Below are 18,835 nucleotides of genomic sequence, written 5' to 3'. Positions count from 1 at the left end.
CAAAAATAACCCCCAAAGGTTATGTGTGATTTCTCTCCATGCCGCCGAGTATTTGATCATCAGGCCCATAGAGTTGCAGGGTCACTAGTCATAAAATGACATCCTAACACATTACAGCGTGTCATTGTCCACTATAATGGCCCTTTAAATTGAGGTTAAAGTGTAAAATATGAGTAAATATAGTTAAATAAAACACATTTTGATACCACAATATATTGCAACATTGCCATATGCATTATGCTGAGGCTCCATTTATGTTATAACCTGCATCTTCAATAGTTAAAGTATACAAAAAATAAATGCAAACAATTTGGAACTGCTGCTTCTATAAAGTATTGAGTGAAAAAGAAACATTATAGCAAATTGCCAGATATAAAAAAGTTTTCTCTACAATCTGTATTATTATAGAATGCATCATATTTTTCTCTGTTTTGCTCTACAACAGATTACACAAACTCTTGTATAACTACGGCATCAATCCCATTTCATGAAGAGATTACTTGTGCTATAGGCTTATAGTAGTTTAAAAAGATGGGATGTGATTTTTCTCCACTCCAGCATTCCAACTCTAGGCCAATTAGGAGGGGGTAGGGGGGATTAGTGGGGGTGGGTATATGAATTAAAATACTTAAAAATCCATTTCAGGTAGTTATGAAAAGGTAAATGGGGCTTGGAGTGTTGATGCAAACGTAGCAATAATTTTGGATGGGAATAAATACAGCTGCAGTCCATGCCTAGATTCTCAGGCACACTTGTAATTCTGCAAAAAGAAAATAAACAAAGCAAAGTGTCCAGTTTCTCAGGTCAGACCTTCCCCCGTCTGCAAACTCCACCCCTCCCTGTGCTGTGGTTGCAGTAGCTGCTGAGGCTGCAGTGAGTTGTGTTGTGAACGTCACATACAGACTGGTGCAGGGGAGCAGTGCAACGTCATTATCTGCACCCAAACAAGACTCACCGTGACCACTATAGCTCGGACCTGCCTATGAGATGTGTCTGGGACAGCCATGCCTACAGGACTTGCAACTCTCACTGCTTGTGACCTGTGTGATTGTTTTATTTAAGCCTCTATAGTATGTGAAATATGTGACTGATCTGCTTTGGCTGATAGTGCTTGTGTGTTGTAAAATATACTGAGCATTCCTGTGGCGTTGTAATGCTGCACTGAAACTTTCTCTATTTGCTATAATATCTCTTATTGCTTTAGAAATTGAGTCTGTATTTCTTTCAGTTTCCTGACTTTAGACTGTGTTTGTGCTCCATCTCTGCATTACTATTTTGTCCTAGTGCCTGTGTGTTTGCTGGGCACCTCTCTATGGTTCCCCATCCTAGGTCCTAGCAAGAGACATGAGTTCAGGATATCAGGAAACCAACATATGGGCACATTTATTTCTGCTGATGTTAACCCCCCTGCTCTCTGGAGGAGGTAAGTTAAATAGCATAAAGGACATGACAAAGATTTCTTCCAGATGTGCCTTAGTTGATTGTGTTTACAGTACCTCATATCCATCTGTTACATAGGTATTTATTAAAAAGTAATCCTAAGTGAGAAAGATCTCTCTAATGCCTATATTATGCTGGGTTTGGCACTGAATCTTATCTCTAAAGTGTCTTCAATGTCAGCTATTTCTTTTGTGCAGTTGTATGTTTGAATACAAACTTGAATAGTACAAATGTAGTTTGTATATATTTCACGTGATATCTATAGAAGTAGAATGTCTGTACCTCTGGCATGCAAAATGGTTTGTTTATAAACAAGGGTACAAAACCTAGAGCAGAAATATATACTTTATAGCATGATATAGGTTTGTTTAGCTTAGCTACATTTTTATTTTATATTTATATTATGGATAAGGTTATTTAAGTTTGGAACCTGTTGCTTTGTCTAGATTCTGTCTGTGCATATCTGTACTAGGGAAAATGGGAAGATAGGGCAATGCCTATGTCTAAATGTCCTTGAGTATTTTTATTGGATGCTAGTAAATTGTGAGATCTGGTGTTCTCTACAAGTTATATCATACCCAGGTAGAATATTTGTCAAGTATCAGACTGAAAATAATTTTGCAAAGAAAGGTAATGAGTAGGAAGATAAGCTGTGTTTTTGTACCTGGATTGAAAACTTTATTTAGTAACCCATTACTTTTTCATACTGTTAATTAATACAAATCTCAAAAGGTGCCAGATGCCCTGAAATTTAAAGGCTGTGCCATTTTATATGCCAGTGCTATGTGGTGGCAGAGTGGTAAAGGATGGTCAATGGGAAGTTTAAAGAAAAGCAGGATTAGCTAATAGAAGGCAGGGCTACATGCCAGTACCCCTTGGCCCCTGACATATAGCTTTATTTTCATCTTTTTTTTGCACCCCTGCAAATGGTTTAAACACATAGTTACAGCCCTACTCAGAGCCACAAGAGTTGTTGCTTCTGAGCTGACCACAGCCGGTCATTGGCAGAGTTCAGTGACTGCCACTGTCAATAGGCTTTTAAAATTGGTTCTCTGCAGCTCTCAAGTGTGATTTTATTTATGTGTTTGCAGGGGTTAACACCTAGGGTCATATGTAGGCTGACCATATTGCCGCTTTTAAAAGGGACAAATATGAAAAATACATATGTCAGGGCTGTTTAAAGAAATGGTTTTGTATAAGAACCCTAACGTGTATTTTTCATATGTGTTCCTTCTTAAAGCGGCAATATGGTCAGCCTAGTCATATGTATCAAGCTCCGAATGGAGCTTGATGCCCCGTGTTTGGCTCGCCAGAAACAGCAGTTATGAAGCAGCGGTCACAAAGACCGCTGCTCTATAACCTGTCCGCCTGCTCTGAGCAGGCGGACAGACATCGCCGGAAATCAACCCGATCGGGTTGATTGACACCCCCTGCAGTGCTGGCGGCCTATTGGCCGCCAGTCTGCAGGGGGCGGCGTTGCACCAGTAGCTCTTGTGAGCTGCTGGTGCAATGCTGAATACGGCGAGCGTATTAATCAGGTCCGACAGACCTTGATAAATATGCCCCCTAGAGTTGATGCAACGATAGAGGAAAAATGACTTGCTGGAACAAATCAGAGCATATAATGTATTTGCGCTAGAATTCCCCATTAATCTATATAATATTTTGTTGACCCTCTAAGGATTTGTCTATCCTCTCTATGATTATAATTATATTTTAACTATGGCTGCTAGCAAAGACAGCAACACTTAAAGGGACACTGAACCCAAATTTTTTTCTTTTATTGTGATTCAGATAGAGAATGAAATTTTAAGCACCTTTCTAATTTACTCCTATTATCAATTTTCTTCATTCTCTTGGTATCTTTATTTGAAATGCAAGAATGTGAGTTTAGATGCCGGCCCATTGTTGGTGAACAACCTGGGTTGTTCTTGCTGATTGGTGGATAAATTCATCAACCAATAAAAAAGTGCTGTCCAGAGTCTGAACCCAAAAAAAGCTTAGATGCATTCTTTTTCAAATAAAAATAGCAAGAGAACGAAGAAAAATTTGATAACAGGAGTAAATTAGAAAGTTGCTTAAAATTGCATGCTCTATCTGAATCGCAAAAGAAAAACATTGGGTTCAGTGTCCCTTTAACTGCATAGTGACTTTGAAAGATAAGTCTTTTTAACCCTTTAGCTAAGTTGGGAGGTCTAACTTTAGATGCTTGTAAATTCAATACTGATTTATTTTGTGTCTTTTTTTTTTTCTGTGGGTATTCTGAGCATCCTTAGATGAATAAGCAAGAATAATAATACCCATTGTGAATGTTTTCTCACACTTTGACTTTGTTTTTTTCATGATTGGATGAAAATGTGTTGGCAGCTAGTATGCAGAGGAGTACTTACTTACAAAAATATTTAGAACACTGTAAACTGTATTGCTTTTTTAGTAGCACAGCCTTGCAGGATAATTAGACCCCTGTTCTTGAATATTATTCTTTTGTGGTATGATTTCTATGGCTCTTCTGATTTTGTAGTTTTGAAGAACCAATGTTTATTTATTTATGTATTTATTTATTCCCATGTTACACATATATTGTATAAATGAAACCTGCATTAAATTTAGTTATGCACAGTAGTACTTTTCTTTAGGGGTTTTATGCACTAAGATGAGGTGAGATAACTTTGCTGAATAGGCTACATTAAATAACATAGAATATTATTAATTATTTTGTTAATTAAAGGGATATAAAATAAAAAATTTTCATTTCATGTTTCAGATAGAGCATACAATTTTTTAAACATCTTTTCAATTTATTTATATTATAAAATTGGCGTCATCCCCTTGCTATGCTTTGTTGAAGGAGCAGCAGTGCAGTACTTGGAGCTAGCTGAACACATCTGGTAAGCCAATGACATGAGGCATATACTTTATGTGCAGCCACCAATCAGCAGCTAGCTCCCATTAGTGTATTCCTGCTCCTGAACATGCCAAGAAATGCTTTTCAACAACAGATACCAGGAGAAAGAAGCATATTTGATAATATAACTGGAACGTTGTTTAAAATTGCATGCACTGTCTGATCAAACTCACATAATTTATGTTCCCTATATTTTCTATAGATGGCTTTGAGCGGTAATATCGTATTACAAGTTGAAAGTAAATGTGATCGCTCTAACGCAATTGCATTTAATGCTCAAACTTTTTACGTGACATTTCAGAGAAAGTTTGGCCAGAGGAAACGGTTGCACTAAACTACTCTATTAACCCCTAAACCGCCACAACACCCCTACATCGTAAACTACCACACTACTCTATTAATCCCTAAACAACCACACCCCGACATCGCAATCTACCACACTACTCTATTAACCCATAATCCACCACACCCCTACATTTCAAACTACCCCACTACTCTATTAACCCCTAAACCGTCACACCCCCACATTTCAAAATACCCCTCTACTCTATTAACCCTGAAATCGCCTCAACCCCCACCGCAAAATACCCACTAACATCTAAACCCCCTAACCAGCTAACTTAGCACCTCATAAATTACCCCCCCACCTAAAAAAAACTAAGCTTACCTGAAAAAAAATAAAAAAATAACAGTACCTTTTAATTTAAAAACGAAAAACCTAACCTTACTTAAAAAACCCAAAACCTAACCTTACTTAAAAAAACAAAAAAAAGCAAAAAAAACCCAAAAAACTAACACAACAGAAAATAAAACTACTATTCCCGAAAATAAAAAAACTGCCATTACAGAAAAAATAAATTACCAAAAATAAAAAAACAGTTATGGCTATTCTAAAACCTCACTCAAAACCCCCCAAAAAACACTAGAAGGGCATATAGCTCTTTTTCTCCCCCCCCCCCCAAAAAAAAATTATGTGGAGAACTTTTACAGACATAATACAAAAGTATTTATAAATATTTTCTAAAGATTTAGAAAAGTATATACATACAAAAAAGGGAGCGCTAAACAAGCCGTTATATGTGAGATCACAGAGGTTTTACTTCTAAATAAGCAACTATATGTGAGATCACAGATGTCAATCATTCACTTTTAAATACTGATATATGTATACAACAATTTATTAATAACAATGATGAAAATATACCACCGGTGGTTAAAAATAAAAACCAAGCATATATATTCTAAAAACAAAGCTATAAATCTAAAAATAAATAATATCAATGTCCCAATATATTCTAGAACAACTTATATTCATGAATTATGGTTCAAATGATATCCATATGAGTTCCCAAAAATAGTCTCAAATGTAGGAACAGTCCCAAGTTAGGGGAATTAGTTTGGGTAAAAAGTCAGCTGTTAGTGCAACTTTGTTTGATACAATTAAGATAGATACTTAACGTCTAAGATTCCCTCTTCCTCTGGAATATTCGCTAATTTCCCCGCTCTTTAAGGTAAGTGCTTTTACTACCCTCGGGCACGGCGTCCGATATCCAACTTCTAACATGTGACCCGGAACAGAGGACGGCGGTGTCCCAAGAAGTTGGATATCGGACGCCGTGCCCGAGGGTAGTAAAAGCATTTACCTTAAAGAGCGGAGAAATTAGCGAATTTCGTATTCCGGAGGAAGAGGGAGTCACATACTCTGGCCAACAAAACGTTGCACTAACAGCAGACTTTTTACCCAAACTCATTCCCCTAACTTTGGACTGTTCCTACATTTTATTTTATTTTTGGGAACTCATATAGATATCATTTGAACCATAATTCATTAATATTAATCGTTCTAGAATATATTGGGACATTGATATTATTTGTTTTTAGATTTATAGCTTTGTTTTTAGAATATATATGCTTGATTTTTATTTTTAACCAACGGTGGTTTATTTTCATCATTGTTTTTAATAAATTGTTGTATACATATATCAGTATTTAAAAGTGAATGATTGACACACATCTGTGATCTCACATATAGTTGCTTATTTAGAAGTAAATATTCTATGTGAATCTGACTTGTATCAGGTGAATCTTGTCCTATCTTAGGTGAATCTATTTTTTCTCAATTCAACAAAGGTAGAAAGATAAAGATGTCTGTGGGTCTATGACATTGGGTGTTAATATTTGAGTCCTAATGTGTGGACCAATAGAAAGTGTTTTCCTTGAAATAAAATATAAAGGTGTCTGTGAATACAGACAAATTAGATGATGTCCGTGAAGCGTGTCTTTTATATTATTTTAAAGGGATAAGGTGGTGTGAATAAGTGTTCGTGGAGCTTAGTGAAAAAATAAAATTCAGGGAATAGTAATGGATATAACTTAATTGTTTAAATGTCGGTAAATAAAGATGATATAGGTAAATAAAATTTGTTTAATGAACTATATTAACTTTCGACATATATATATATATATAACATTAAGATTCATAAAAGATATTGCAAATAAAACATATCAAACATAGGGACGTCTCCCTATAAGTGATTCTGTAGGTCAAATGGCCTAACAATAGATGGTCTTTAAATATAAAGCTTGAAACAAATAGCCACCTTGTGTGTTAAAAGGTTATTTGGCAAACTGTAAGGTACCTTACAAATGTCCGTTGGGAATCGTATCTAAGCCGATGTTGTGCTTCTGTGAGCGTCCTTCTCTGTTTTGCTCCTTCGCGGCTTAATATAAAAAACAACAAGCCTCCGTTTTTGATTGGTAGTTAGAGGTCACACCTCTCTTTGGATAGGCTGTGACGATTCGATACGATTCCCAACGGACATTTGTAAGGTACCTTACAGTTTGCCAAATAACCTTTTAACACACAAGGTGGCTATTTGTTTCAAGCTTTATATTTAAAGACCATCTATTGTTAGGCCATTTGACCTACAGAATCACTTATAGGGAGACGTCCCTATGTTTGATATGTTTTATTTGCAATATCTTTTATGAATCTTAATGTTATATATATATATATATATATATATATATATATATATATATATATGTCGAAAGTTAATATAGTTCATTAAACAAATTTTATTTACCTATATCATCTTTATTTACCGACATTTAAACAATTAAGTTATATCCATTACTATTCCCTGAATTTTATTTTTTCACTAAGCTCCACGAACACTTATTCACACCACCTTATCCCTTTAAAATAATATAAAAGACACGCTTCACGGACATCATCTAATTTGTCTGTATTCACAGACACCTTTATATTTTATTTCAAGGAAAACACTTTCTATTGGTCCACACATTAGGACTCAAATATTAACACCCGATGTCATAGACCCACAGACATCTTTATCTTTCTACCTTTGTTGAATTGAGAAAAAATAGATTCACATAAGATAGGACAAGATTCACCTGATACAAATCAGATTCACATAGAATATCCCCTTTTTCTCACTTAGAAAAGTCACACTCTGATGGTAGTGTAAATCCTAGCTTAATCTATAAGCGCCAGTGGAAATCTATACTCACACATTCGATCTTAACCTAAACTACTGAGGAGGAGGAGTTTTCCCATCCACCAGGTATTTAGGATTTTCTAGTAAGCGCCAACCCTCTTTTCACTATATCATTATTTAGAAGTAAAACCTCTGTGATCTCACATATAGCGGCTTGTTTTGCGCTCCCTTTTTTATATGTATATATTCACTTTTAAGTAGTTGGGATTCTACTTTTTAAAGGGCAGCTTAGCTATTTTTTTCAGGGTTCTTTTTGATTATTTGTAATTAGAAAAGTATGTTTCATTATCATCAAGTGTAGTAATATCCTGCTACATAATAAACATATATTTTTATTTCATTACTGTATTATTCTTGTTTCACAGTGAGATTTTCTAATGTTTGTTATTTATTTATTAGTTTTCACTGTGTAAAGCGCTAGGTTTTCGAGAATAATTCACAGCATATTGAAATAAGTGAATAATATAAATACATAGACTCGCTTTGTAAGAGGACTTTTTTTTTTTGCATTGTCTAAAATGTTATCTTACATTATTATTATTTTTGTAGTTTTTGTTTTAAAATTGGATTTTCTCAGAAATAATCAGCAGTGTTTCCATTTGCACATTCTTACCCAGAATTCTATGCTCCAATGAAAAAAATATTGTTTAAGTATTTCGGTGGGAAAAGTCTCCAGTTTTGTTTAGATGTACAGATGTGTCAAACTCTTCATTATTTTGTATTGTTTTGCTTTCAGCAGAGGGGTTTTTACTCTCACCTTTTTACTCACTGTACCATACAGAGAGAGATAAAATGTTTCCCATGCTTCTCAGTCTCTTGTTTAAATTGTAACCATCAGCCAGAAATCGGATAAGAAACACACATATTGTTATCCTTTGTGTAAACCCCCCCCCGAAAAAAAGTCAGTTTTTTCAATTGTGGCTGATAGATCCCTATTCATTTAGGAGCCAATGCAATTAAAGTGGGGACCGCAAAAGGATATGTGTATCCTATATATGTAGATATATGCAGATAAAAATAATTTTCAATCAATATGACATTTTTGAAGGCATGACGACTATTTGCAACTTTTCCTCAGTTTATTTTTATGCATTGCAAAGTTAATTTGCTTTTTTGCACATAATAATATAGAACCAAGTTGTTTGTTAGCTGAAACATTTCTTGCAGGGAGGAGCTAAATATATATATATATGTATATGTGTGTGTGTGTGTATATATATATATATAATCTCCGCAATCCCCCCTCTCACTCCTAATAATGAATGTATTAACCCCTAGACCGACAACCCCCCACAATGCAATAAGCCTAATTATTAACCCCTAAACCGCCATAGCCCACACTGCAATAAACCTATTCTAGTATTAACCCCTAAACTGCCATAGCCCACACCACAATAAACCTATCCTAGTGTTAACCCCTAAACCTCCGTAGCCCACATAGCCTATTAAATCTATTAACCCCTAATCTGCCGCCGCCAACGTCGCCGCCACTATAATAAAGTTATTAACCCCTAAACCTAAGTCTAACCCTAACACCCCCCTAACTTAATTATTATTTAAATAAATCTAAATAATATTACTATTATTAACTAAAGTATTCATATTTAAAACTAAATACCTATAAAATAAACCCTAAGATAGCTACAATATAATTAATAATTACATTGTAGCTATTTTAGGATTTATTTTTATTTTACAGGCAACTTTGTATTTATTTTAACTAGGTACAATAGTTATTAAATAGTTAATAACTATTTAATAGCTACCTAGTTAAAATAATTACAAATATACCTGTAAAATAAAACCTAACATAAGTTACAATTACACCTAACACTACACTATCATTAAATTAATTAAATAAATTAACTACAATTAGCTAAAATTAAATACAATTAAATTAAATAAACTATAGTACAAAAAAACAAACACTAAATTACAGAAAATAAAAAAATTACAAGAAGTTTAAACTAATTACACATAATCTAAGCCCCCTAATAAAATAAAAAAGCCCCCCAAAATAATAAAATGCCCTACCCTATACTAAATTACAAATAGCCCTTAAATGGGCTTTTTGCGGGGCATTGCCCCAAAGTAATCAGCTCTTTTACCTGTAAAAAAAAAAATACACCCCCCAACATTACAACCCACCACCCACACACCCCTACTCTTAAACCCACCCTATCTCACCTTAATAAAACCTAACACTACCCCCTTGATGATCACCCTACCTTGAGCCGTCTTCACCCAGCCGGGCACAAGTGGTCATCCGATCCGGGCAGAAGTCTTCATCCGATGGGGCAGAAGAGGACATCCAGACCGGCAGAAGTCTTCATCCTATCCGGGCAGAAGAGGACATTCGGACCGGCAGAAGTCTTCATCCAAGCGGCATCTTCTATCTTCTTCCATCCGACGAGGAGCGACTCCATCTTGAAGACATCCGGCGCGGAGCATCCTTCCAGCACGACGGACTAACGACGAATGACGGTTCCTTTAAATGATGTCATCCAAGATGGCGTCCCTCGAATTCCGATTGGCTGATAGGATTCTATCAGCCAATCGGAATTAAGGTAGGAAAAATCCGATTGGTTGATTTAATCAGCCAATCGGATTGAAGTTCAATCCGATTGGCTGATTGGATCAGCCAATAGAATGCGAGGTCAATTCTATTGGCTGATCCAATCAACCAATCGGATTGAACTTCAATCCGATTGGCTGATTAAATCAACCAATCGGATTTTTCCTACCTTAATTCCGATTGGCTGATAGAATCCTATCAGCCAATCGGAATTCGAGGGACGCCATCTTGGATGACGTCATTTAAAGTAACCGTCATTCGTCATTAGTCCGTCGTGCTGGAAGAATGCTCCGCGCCGGATGTCTTCAAGATGGAGTCGCTCATCGTCGGATGGAAGAAGATAGAAGATGCCGCTTGGATGAAGACTTCTGCCGGTCCGGATGTCCTCTTCTGCCCCATCGGAGGAAGACTTCTGCGCGGATCGGATGACCACTTGTGCCCGGCTGGGTGAAGACGGCTCAAGGTAGGGTGATCATCAAGGGGGTAGTGTTAGGTTTTATTAAGGTGAGATAGGGTGGGTTTAAGAGTAGGGGTGTGTGGGTGGTGGGTTGTAATGTTGGGGGGTGTATTTCTTTTTTTACAGGTAAAAGAGCTGATTACTTTGGGGCAATGCCCTGCAAAAAGCCTTTTTAAGGGCTATTTGTAATTTAGTATAGGGTAGGGCATTTTATTATTTTGGGGGGCTTAGATTAGGTGTAATTAGTTTAAACTTCTTGTAATTTTTTTTTATTTTCTGTAATTTTAGTGTTTTTTTTTGTACTATAGTTTATTTAATGTAATTGTATTTAATTTTAGCTAATTGTAGTTAATTTATTTAATTAATTGAATGATAGTGTAGTGTTAGGTGTAATTGTAACTTAGGTTAGGTTTTATTTTACAGGTATATTTGTAATTATTTTAACTAGGTAGCTATTACATAGTTATTAACTATTTAATAGCTATTGTACCTAGTTAAAATAAATACAAAGTTGCCTGTAAAATAAAAATAAATCCTAAAATAGCTACAATGTAATTATTAATTATATTGTAGCTATCTTAGGGTTTATTTTATAGGTAAGTATTTAGTTTTAAATAGGAATACTTTAGTTAATAATAGTAATATTATTTAGATTTATTTAAATAATAATTAAGTTAGGGGGGTGTTAGGGTTAGACTTAGGTTTAGGGGTTAATACCTTTATTATAGTGGCGGCGACGTTGGCGGCGGCGGCAGATTAGGGGCAAATAGATTTAATAGGCTATGTGGGCTATGGCGGTTTAGGGGTTAATAATAGAATAGGTTTATTGCGGTGTGGGCTATGGCGGTTTAGGGGTTAATACACTTTATTAGTTATTAGGGTTGCACCGATACCATTTTTTTAAGACCGAGTACAAGTACCGATACTTTTTTTCAAGTACTCACCGATACCAAGTACCGATACTTTTCTATTGTCATGTGACAGTTTCCCAAGCACATTACAACAGAGTCAGACTAACTAATGTTTTAAGATAGCTTCTTTATAAGTATGAAGAACTGTAACTCAAAATACATTATGAAATATATAAAAAAGGCAGCTTTATTGGCCTGTTGTAACAACTCAAGTAAATTTCACAGAACATGTTAAATAAAACATAAAAATAAATATATAACAAGCCCCCACTGATTCTAATAAAATAAAACACAAATACTACCTTATTTACTGCACGTAATTAAACTTCGTATTCTAAAATATTTAAGCATTCAACAAGCGTACGATCACTGGAAAATAGGTTTGTTGTATGTGGTTGTGCAATAAAGCTACTTTTTTTTTTAATGTGACTTTAGTGGGAAGCTACTGTAATGATAAGTCTCTATCTTATTTAGGGTTTCAAGGTGTCCAATATATAACTGTGAGGGGGGGGGGGTAGCTAGGGTTGCCACCTGTCCTTTAAAATATAGAACACTAGTTATAAGTTACACATGCTGCAGGTTGTGCAGGAATGAATATGAATAGTGCTGTCCAGAAACACAATACATTTTCCTCCCTGCACACCCTGCAGCATGTGTAACTCATAAGGGCCCAGGAAAACATGGCTGAGGTGGCAACACTAGGGGTAGCGGCGGCGCAGTAGCGGGTGGAGCCACCTCCCTGAAATGAGCTTTTGCAGGTTGGAATGTCTGTGATGGGCACAGCATTCTTCAAGAAGATATAAAACATGCACAGTAATGCACTGGGAAGGAGCACAAACAAATCACCAGACTATATTAGAAGAATGGCCAAGCCACAGCCTTTTGTTATATACTTTTTTTTTAACTTTCATCCATTCTCTGTTCAAATCTTACTACACTACTTGTGTAAATGGAATGGTGTTTCTCAATCTACAGCACTTCATCAACCCCTGCACTAGTATAAGCTAAATTATATGGAACTGATCACTTGATATTTGTGTTTTAACTTAAAACACAAATATAAAGGGATCAGTTCCATATAATTTAGCTTATACTAGTGCAGGGGTTGATGAAGTGCTGTAGATTGAGAAACACCATTCCATTTACACAAGTAGTGTAGTAGAAATATATTTTTGCAGACTCACTTCTTTTGCAAATCACAGCATCAGCACCAAGCAGCTCCTTTCCACCTCTGAGCTACATGCTAGGGGTAGAACTCACTCATCGTCCTCCAAGACAGCTCCAAGTAATACACACATACAGTTAACCAAATAGCTGCCAGAAAAGCTGCTATGCACTGTAAAGTGTAAAGCAATTCACTGCAGTCCTCTGGTGGTCAATGGGTTAACAATTGGATTATTTGAAACTGTCTTGGAGGACAATGAGTTCTACCCCTAGCATGTGGTGCAGATGAGAGGAGAAAGTTATTTTCTATTGTGGCAAATGTCTAAAAAAGAAGTTTAATAGTCAACTCCTTGTCTAACTAGAAGAAATGCCTGGCCACTTTTGTATCAGCTAATCAGACCAGTCAGTGAGACATTTGGATGGGAACATTGGGGGGGAAAACATTATGCATTACACATTGGGGCATCTACCTTGAAATCCTAAACAGCTAGCAGGCAGCAGCACTGTGTCCTGTTCCACTTCCTAGTCAGTCTGGGCTCACAGTATGACACGGTAAGTCACATGGGGCAGAGGCACAGGGGAGGAGCACATACGGAGGGGAGATGCTGCACAGTGTGTTACTGGGCAGTGAAAAATAAGCTCACTAAAACGTTTTTATTTAAACAAGAAAGCATTTTTGAAAAAAGGTTAAACATTAGTATTTTTATTGTACTATGTGACTTCGATGCAATGTGCCCTTCTCTGTGTACTGTAACAATAAAAATACTAATGTATAACGTTTTTCAAAAATGCTTTCCCTTCGTTCTCCACCCTGGTGTCAGACACAGTTTCAGAGCACTTTAACATAGTCCCAGGAGTTGGAGGTACTTAGTCTTGTTTATTAATTATGCATTAAAAACGCCTAAGCATAGGCTTACCAGAAGTCCCACTTTTACTGGGATTGTCCCGGTTTAGAGGCGCTGTCCCAGTGTCCCACCCAGTTGTTCATTCTGTCCCAGTAGGGTTGCCACCTCTGGGTTTCAAATCATGTATCCGGGTTTAAGATCGCCGGAAACCCGGATACATTATTCAAAATGACTGGACTATGACTCTCCAGCATAGCTGGATGCTGGTACTTTGTTACATACAGCCCTGCTTAGCTTAGAGTCTGTGTCCTTCAAAGTTTACATTTAGTAATACAGGCTGAGTGAGCAGCATAGGGTTTTTAAATTTTGTAGGGCTACTTGGTTTATTTTTCTAAGAATTTAACACCCCCCTTCGACCCCTGGTGACATCACTGGTGATACACCTTTAGGGGAATCATATGAGTATGAACAGGAAGTGCATACAGGCAGGATTGGCGTGGATCTTGCTTTACTTCATGCAGAATAGCATTTTGGCTGTAATCTTCCTGCATTATGGTATAGAGTAGCCTCTTAAACAGGTTTAGCAGGTATGTGTTTCTTTTTTACTTATTTCATTCAATGTTGCATTTATGCCTTATAAGTATTTGGCTCTGTTCCTTAATTAGACACATAAAACACATATTACACTGCAGATATTAAATTGTGTGATGTATACGCTTTTCACTATTTTATGAAATTGATAATTATGCTTGATGATTGGCATTATTTAGAATCTGAGATTTAGATGAATGATTTATTTGCTCATGTTGTGTATGGGTTGCCATGACAACGTAATGGTGCCCTTTTCACTAGGGGGTGGTGTTATGGTCTATTTAAACTGTGTGATTCACTTGTTTGACTGAGGAAGGGTAGAGTATCCACAAAACATTACGCATATAAAAGCTACTACTTTAAAAGGACCGGTAATAGCCACGCCCCCTTGACCACACCCCTGGCCACACCCTCACGGGCACCACACCAGGTGGTCTCAGTTTCACCTCTAAAAATTATGGTAAGCCTACCTAAGCAGCGTAGCAGACATAGCAATTTCCACTGATTCTAACACTGGAGTGTGCCAGTACTTGTGATGCTTCTGGCTGCACACTCCGGTGTTAGAATCAGTGGAAATTGCTATGTCTGCTACGCTGCTTAGGCGTTTTTAATGCATAATTAATAAACAAGACTAAGTACCTCCAACTCCTGGGACTATGTTAAAGTGCTCTGAAACTGTGTCTGACACCAGGGTGGAGAACGAAGGGATTCACATCACGCAACTCGTATGGATTACGTGTGTGTCTTGATTGGGAGTTGGTCTGCATGAGCTGGAGCCTCTGGGACTACGTATTGCAGAGAGACATTGGGGGTATTTATATATTATTTTAAGCACTAAGCACTCATTCATTGATGCCTGAAAAGATAGCAGCCAGGTTAGGGGATATTTTTGGTTAAGCCATTATGTCTTGCAAGTCCGTTATTAACTGGAAACAGGGTTGAAAAACACAAACAGCCTTTGAACTTAAGCTAACAGTTCAAACGCTGTTTGTGTTTTTCAACCCTGTTTCCAGTTAATAACGGACTTGCAAGACATAATGGCTTAAGCAAAAATATCCCCTAACCTGGCTGCTATCTTTTAGTAACGGCTGCTGGCTGCAATATTTAAATAATAAAATAATGCACACATAAGCAAAATCCCCTAACCTTGATACAGTCTGACTCCTCCACACGCCGTCGATCTCTGAGTGTCTGTCTACCTTCTTAGGCGTTAGCTCCCTGCTGCAATAGCGCGGTCCCCGCCCCTCTCTACTGTAGCTCTCTCTGATTCTATTAGCACAGCAGGAGCTTCCTCACGCAAGGCTCCCTCACGTCCCTCCTTCCCCCACAGGGTTCAAAAAGTATCGGCTGAGGCATCGGAGCATTGTAAACAAGTACAAGTACTTGTGAAAATGCTCAGTATCAGCACCGATACCGATACTAGTATCGGTATCGGTGCATCCCTATTAGTTATTGCTGTGGGGGATTGCGGTTGACAGGTAGATAGACATTGCGCATGCATTAGGTGTTAGGTTTTTTTTTGCAGGAATTTTAGGGAGTTACGGTGCTCCCATACTCAGCGCAAGGCCTGCTACGGCTACATTTTATGGCGAGGTGAAAATGGAGTAAGATTTCTCCATTTTTGCCACGTAAGGCCTTGTGCTGGATATTGGATACCGACTTACGACGCGGTCCCATGTTAGCCTATGGGAGTAAAAATTGCGAGCGACGGGTGAAATATACGTGCCGCATTTAGATACGGCGATGTATATAGGATACCAAAAACACGCAAAAACCGGCGTCGCCGGCTTTTGCGGGCGACGCTGCATATCGGATCGGGCCCCTGTATTTTTCCTTCTATTTCATGTCAATAAGACTGCTGTGAAAGTCTTTTACACCAGGTTTGTGCAAGACATGCTTGAGCACTACATACACATGTGGTATGAGTTTAATTCATTGGATGCTTGCTAATAAGACTAACTTTCAATCACATCATTCCATTCAAAATGCCAAAGATCACAGAATTTGACAGACATAAAATCATACTTTTGCATCAGCAAGGCCACTCTCAAAGGGAAATCAGCAAACAAACTGGATACTCAGGATGTGGTATTCAAGCTATTATAAAGATATTTGAAGAATCAGGAGAGGTCAAGGACAAAAAAGAACTGGAAGGCCAAGAAAACTTTCAAAATCTGATGAGAAGTTTCTCAGAGTTTCTTCTTTGAGAGACCGAAAGAAGTCCAGCAAAGACCTGACTCAGCATCTGGCAGCTTTATTGGGATGCCAAGTTGACCCTTCTACAGTCCCAAGAAGCTTGATCAGGAATGGTCTTTGTGGAAAAGTAGCAGCCAAGAAACCACTTTTACGGAAGGGGAACAGGGTGAAAAGGCTAAGATATGCTAAAGCTCACAAAGATTGAAATGAAGATCGGTGGAAAAGAGTGTTATGGAGTTACGAATCCAAGTGTAAAATTTTTGGGTCCAATAGTCGACAATATGTGAGAAGAAGATTTGGAGAGAGATGGAAGAATGAGTGCTTTAGTGAAACATGGTGGAGGGTCTGTCCTTGTTTAGGGCTGCATTTCTGCCAGTGGTGTTGGCAGTTTTGTCCGTATTGATGGGTTCATGAATGCTGAAAAGTACAGACAGGTTTTAATTCATTATGCCATTCATTCTGGAAAGCGCCTGATTGGGAATGGTTTTATTTTGCACCATAATAGCGATCCCAAACACACTGCGGATGCAGTGAAATCATATTTGGAGAGAAAAACAGCTGATAAAACACTGCGAGTCATTGACTGGCCTCCACAGTGTCCAGACCTTAATATTATAGAGACAGTATGGGATCACCTGGACAGAGAAATAAACAAAAGACAACCTAAATCTAAAGAAGAACTCTGGGTGCTGAAAAAAGCCTGGTATAATGTACCAGAAGATTACTTCAGGACAGTCTCCCCAAAAGAGTTCAAGATGTGCTTAGTGCCAAGAAAGGTGACACTAAATACTGACTTTTGCCTGAAGAAGCCATTTTGTTCTGAAATTTTTTTTTTATTTATTTTTTAATATTTTGTGTACATATTTCCTGTATTTACTTTTTGTATCTTAATAAAGAGACCGTAAAATAAATATGGATGGCCATTAAAACTTTTCTAAAACCACAAATCTAATGGTGACCTAATCCTATATAATTTGTTTTAACTAAATTAGTGGAGAGAGGAATAATCTTACAAGTTAATCTATCTATGTAGTTGTTATTATATATTTCTCAAATTCCTCCTGTATAATCTAGGGAGAATTAGTGCAGACCCTTAAATATAATTATTTATAACCAAAATATAGGCAGAGTGGTTTTCCTACACAAAAGTGTTTTCAGTTATTAAACCATAGATATAGATGGAACATTATTTACCACATGCAGAACATTTGAGTTTGACCTAATACCAATGCAAATAGGGGCTATAACTTTAAATCACTGAGACAAGTTTATCTGTGTCACATATTACCAGCAGAGACTGTCATGCAAATGTAAATAAAAAATGTGTATATAAATATTTAAAAACTAAGAATATCATATTCCCTATAACTGCAAAATGATGTATACTTATGAACTGCGTTATAATGCACTTTTGCATTTTGCATGTTTGTCCTTTAATCTCATATGTAGAGCAAGTATATAGAAAAATGAATTGTACTTACAAACCTATAAATATTTATGCAAAAAATAATAAATATCAATTCTTTATAGCTTTACTCTTTTGAGATTAACTTGTTGGTAATAATATTATGTAGACAGAACATTTCTTCTAATGAGTTACAGGTCTTTAACAGCCAAACATTGAGAATGAATTCAATAATATAGTTTTCTATCTAAGGGTTAAGTACAGGATTTGCACACATGGTTTTAATTATCTAATCAGAGATGTATATATTGTGAACATTAGGGCAATGCATCAGAGGTCTATAAATACTGCTCTGCTGAGCTGAAACGCGTTAGACCTGATCGCATTACCCCTGTCTTTTACCATATGGATTTTTGAATTATGAGATTGCTGTTTTTAATGACTGAATAAAATTTTACCTTTTATTGGAAGTACCGACTGGATTTTCCTTTGTTACACACTTTTTTACAATGGGGGGCAAAAAATAAATCAGTTGTATGAGCTGTTTAGATATAAAGTGCAAAATTACTCTGGGGGGGGGGGGGCAAAAAATATATATCACTGTTATACCACTTATGGGGAATTTTTATTAGTTTAGTCACTGTTAAAAGGGTCATAAAACACAACATTTTGTTTCATGATTTAGATAGAACATACAATTTTAAACAACGTTCCAATGTACTTATATTATTAAAAAATGTTGTTACCTTTTCAACAAAGGATACATTCAGGAGCGTGCACGTCTGCAACACTATATATAGAAGCACTTTTGTAACAGTGTTATAC

The 18,835-nt window shown here is 36.8% G+C and overlaps 1 protein-coding gene across 1 annotated transcript in view; it reads left to right on the top strand.

Annotated features, from left to right (window-relative positions):
- The first annotated feature begins 897 nt into the window (after window positions 1-897).
- The window catches only part of MERTK (MER proto-oncogene, tyrosine kinase), a 355,152-nt gene continuing 337,214 nt past the window's right edge, over window positions 898-18,835 (top strand). The window contains exon 1 of the mRNA XM_053711970.1: window positions 898-1,423. Coding sequence (XP_053567945.1) covers window positions 1,345-1,423 — 79 coding nt within the window. The 5' untranslated portion in view covers window positions 898-1,344. The remainder of the gene's footprint in view (window positions 1,424-18,835) is intronic.

Source organism: Bombina bombina, chromosome 4 (assembly GCF_027579735.1).
Source record: "Bombina bombina isolate aBomBom1 chromosome 4, aBomBom1.pri, whole genome shotgun sequence".
Lineage (NCBI taxonomy): Eukaryota > Metazoa > Chordata > Amphibia > Anura > Bombinatoridae > Bombina > Bombina bombina.
Note: the sequence above shows the minus strand (reverse complement) of the source record. Positions and strands in the feature narration are given on the sequence as shown.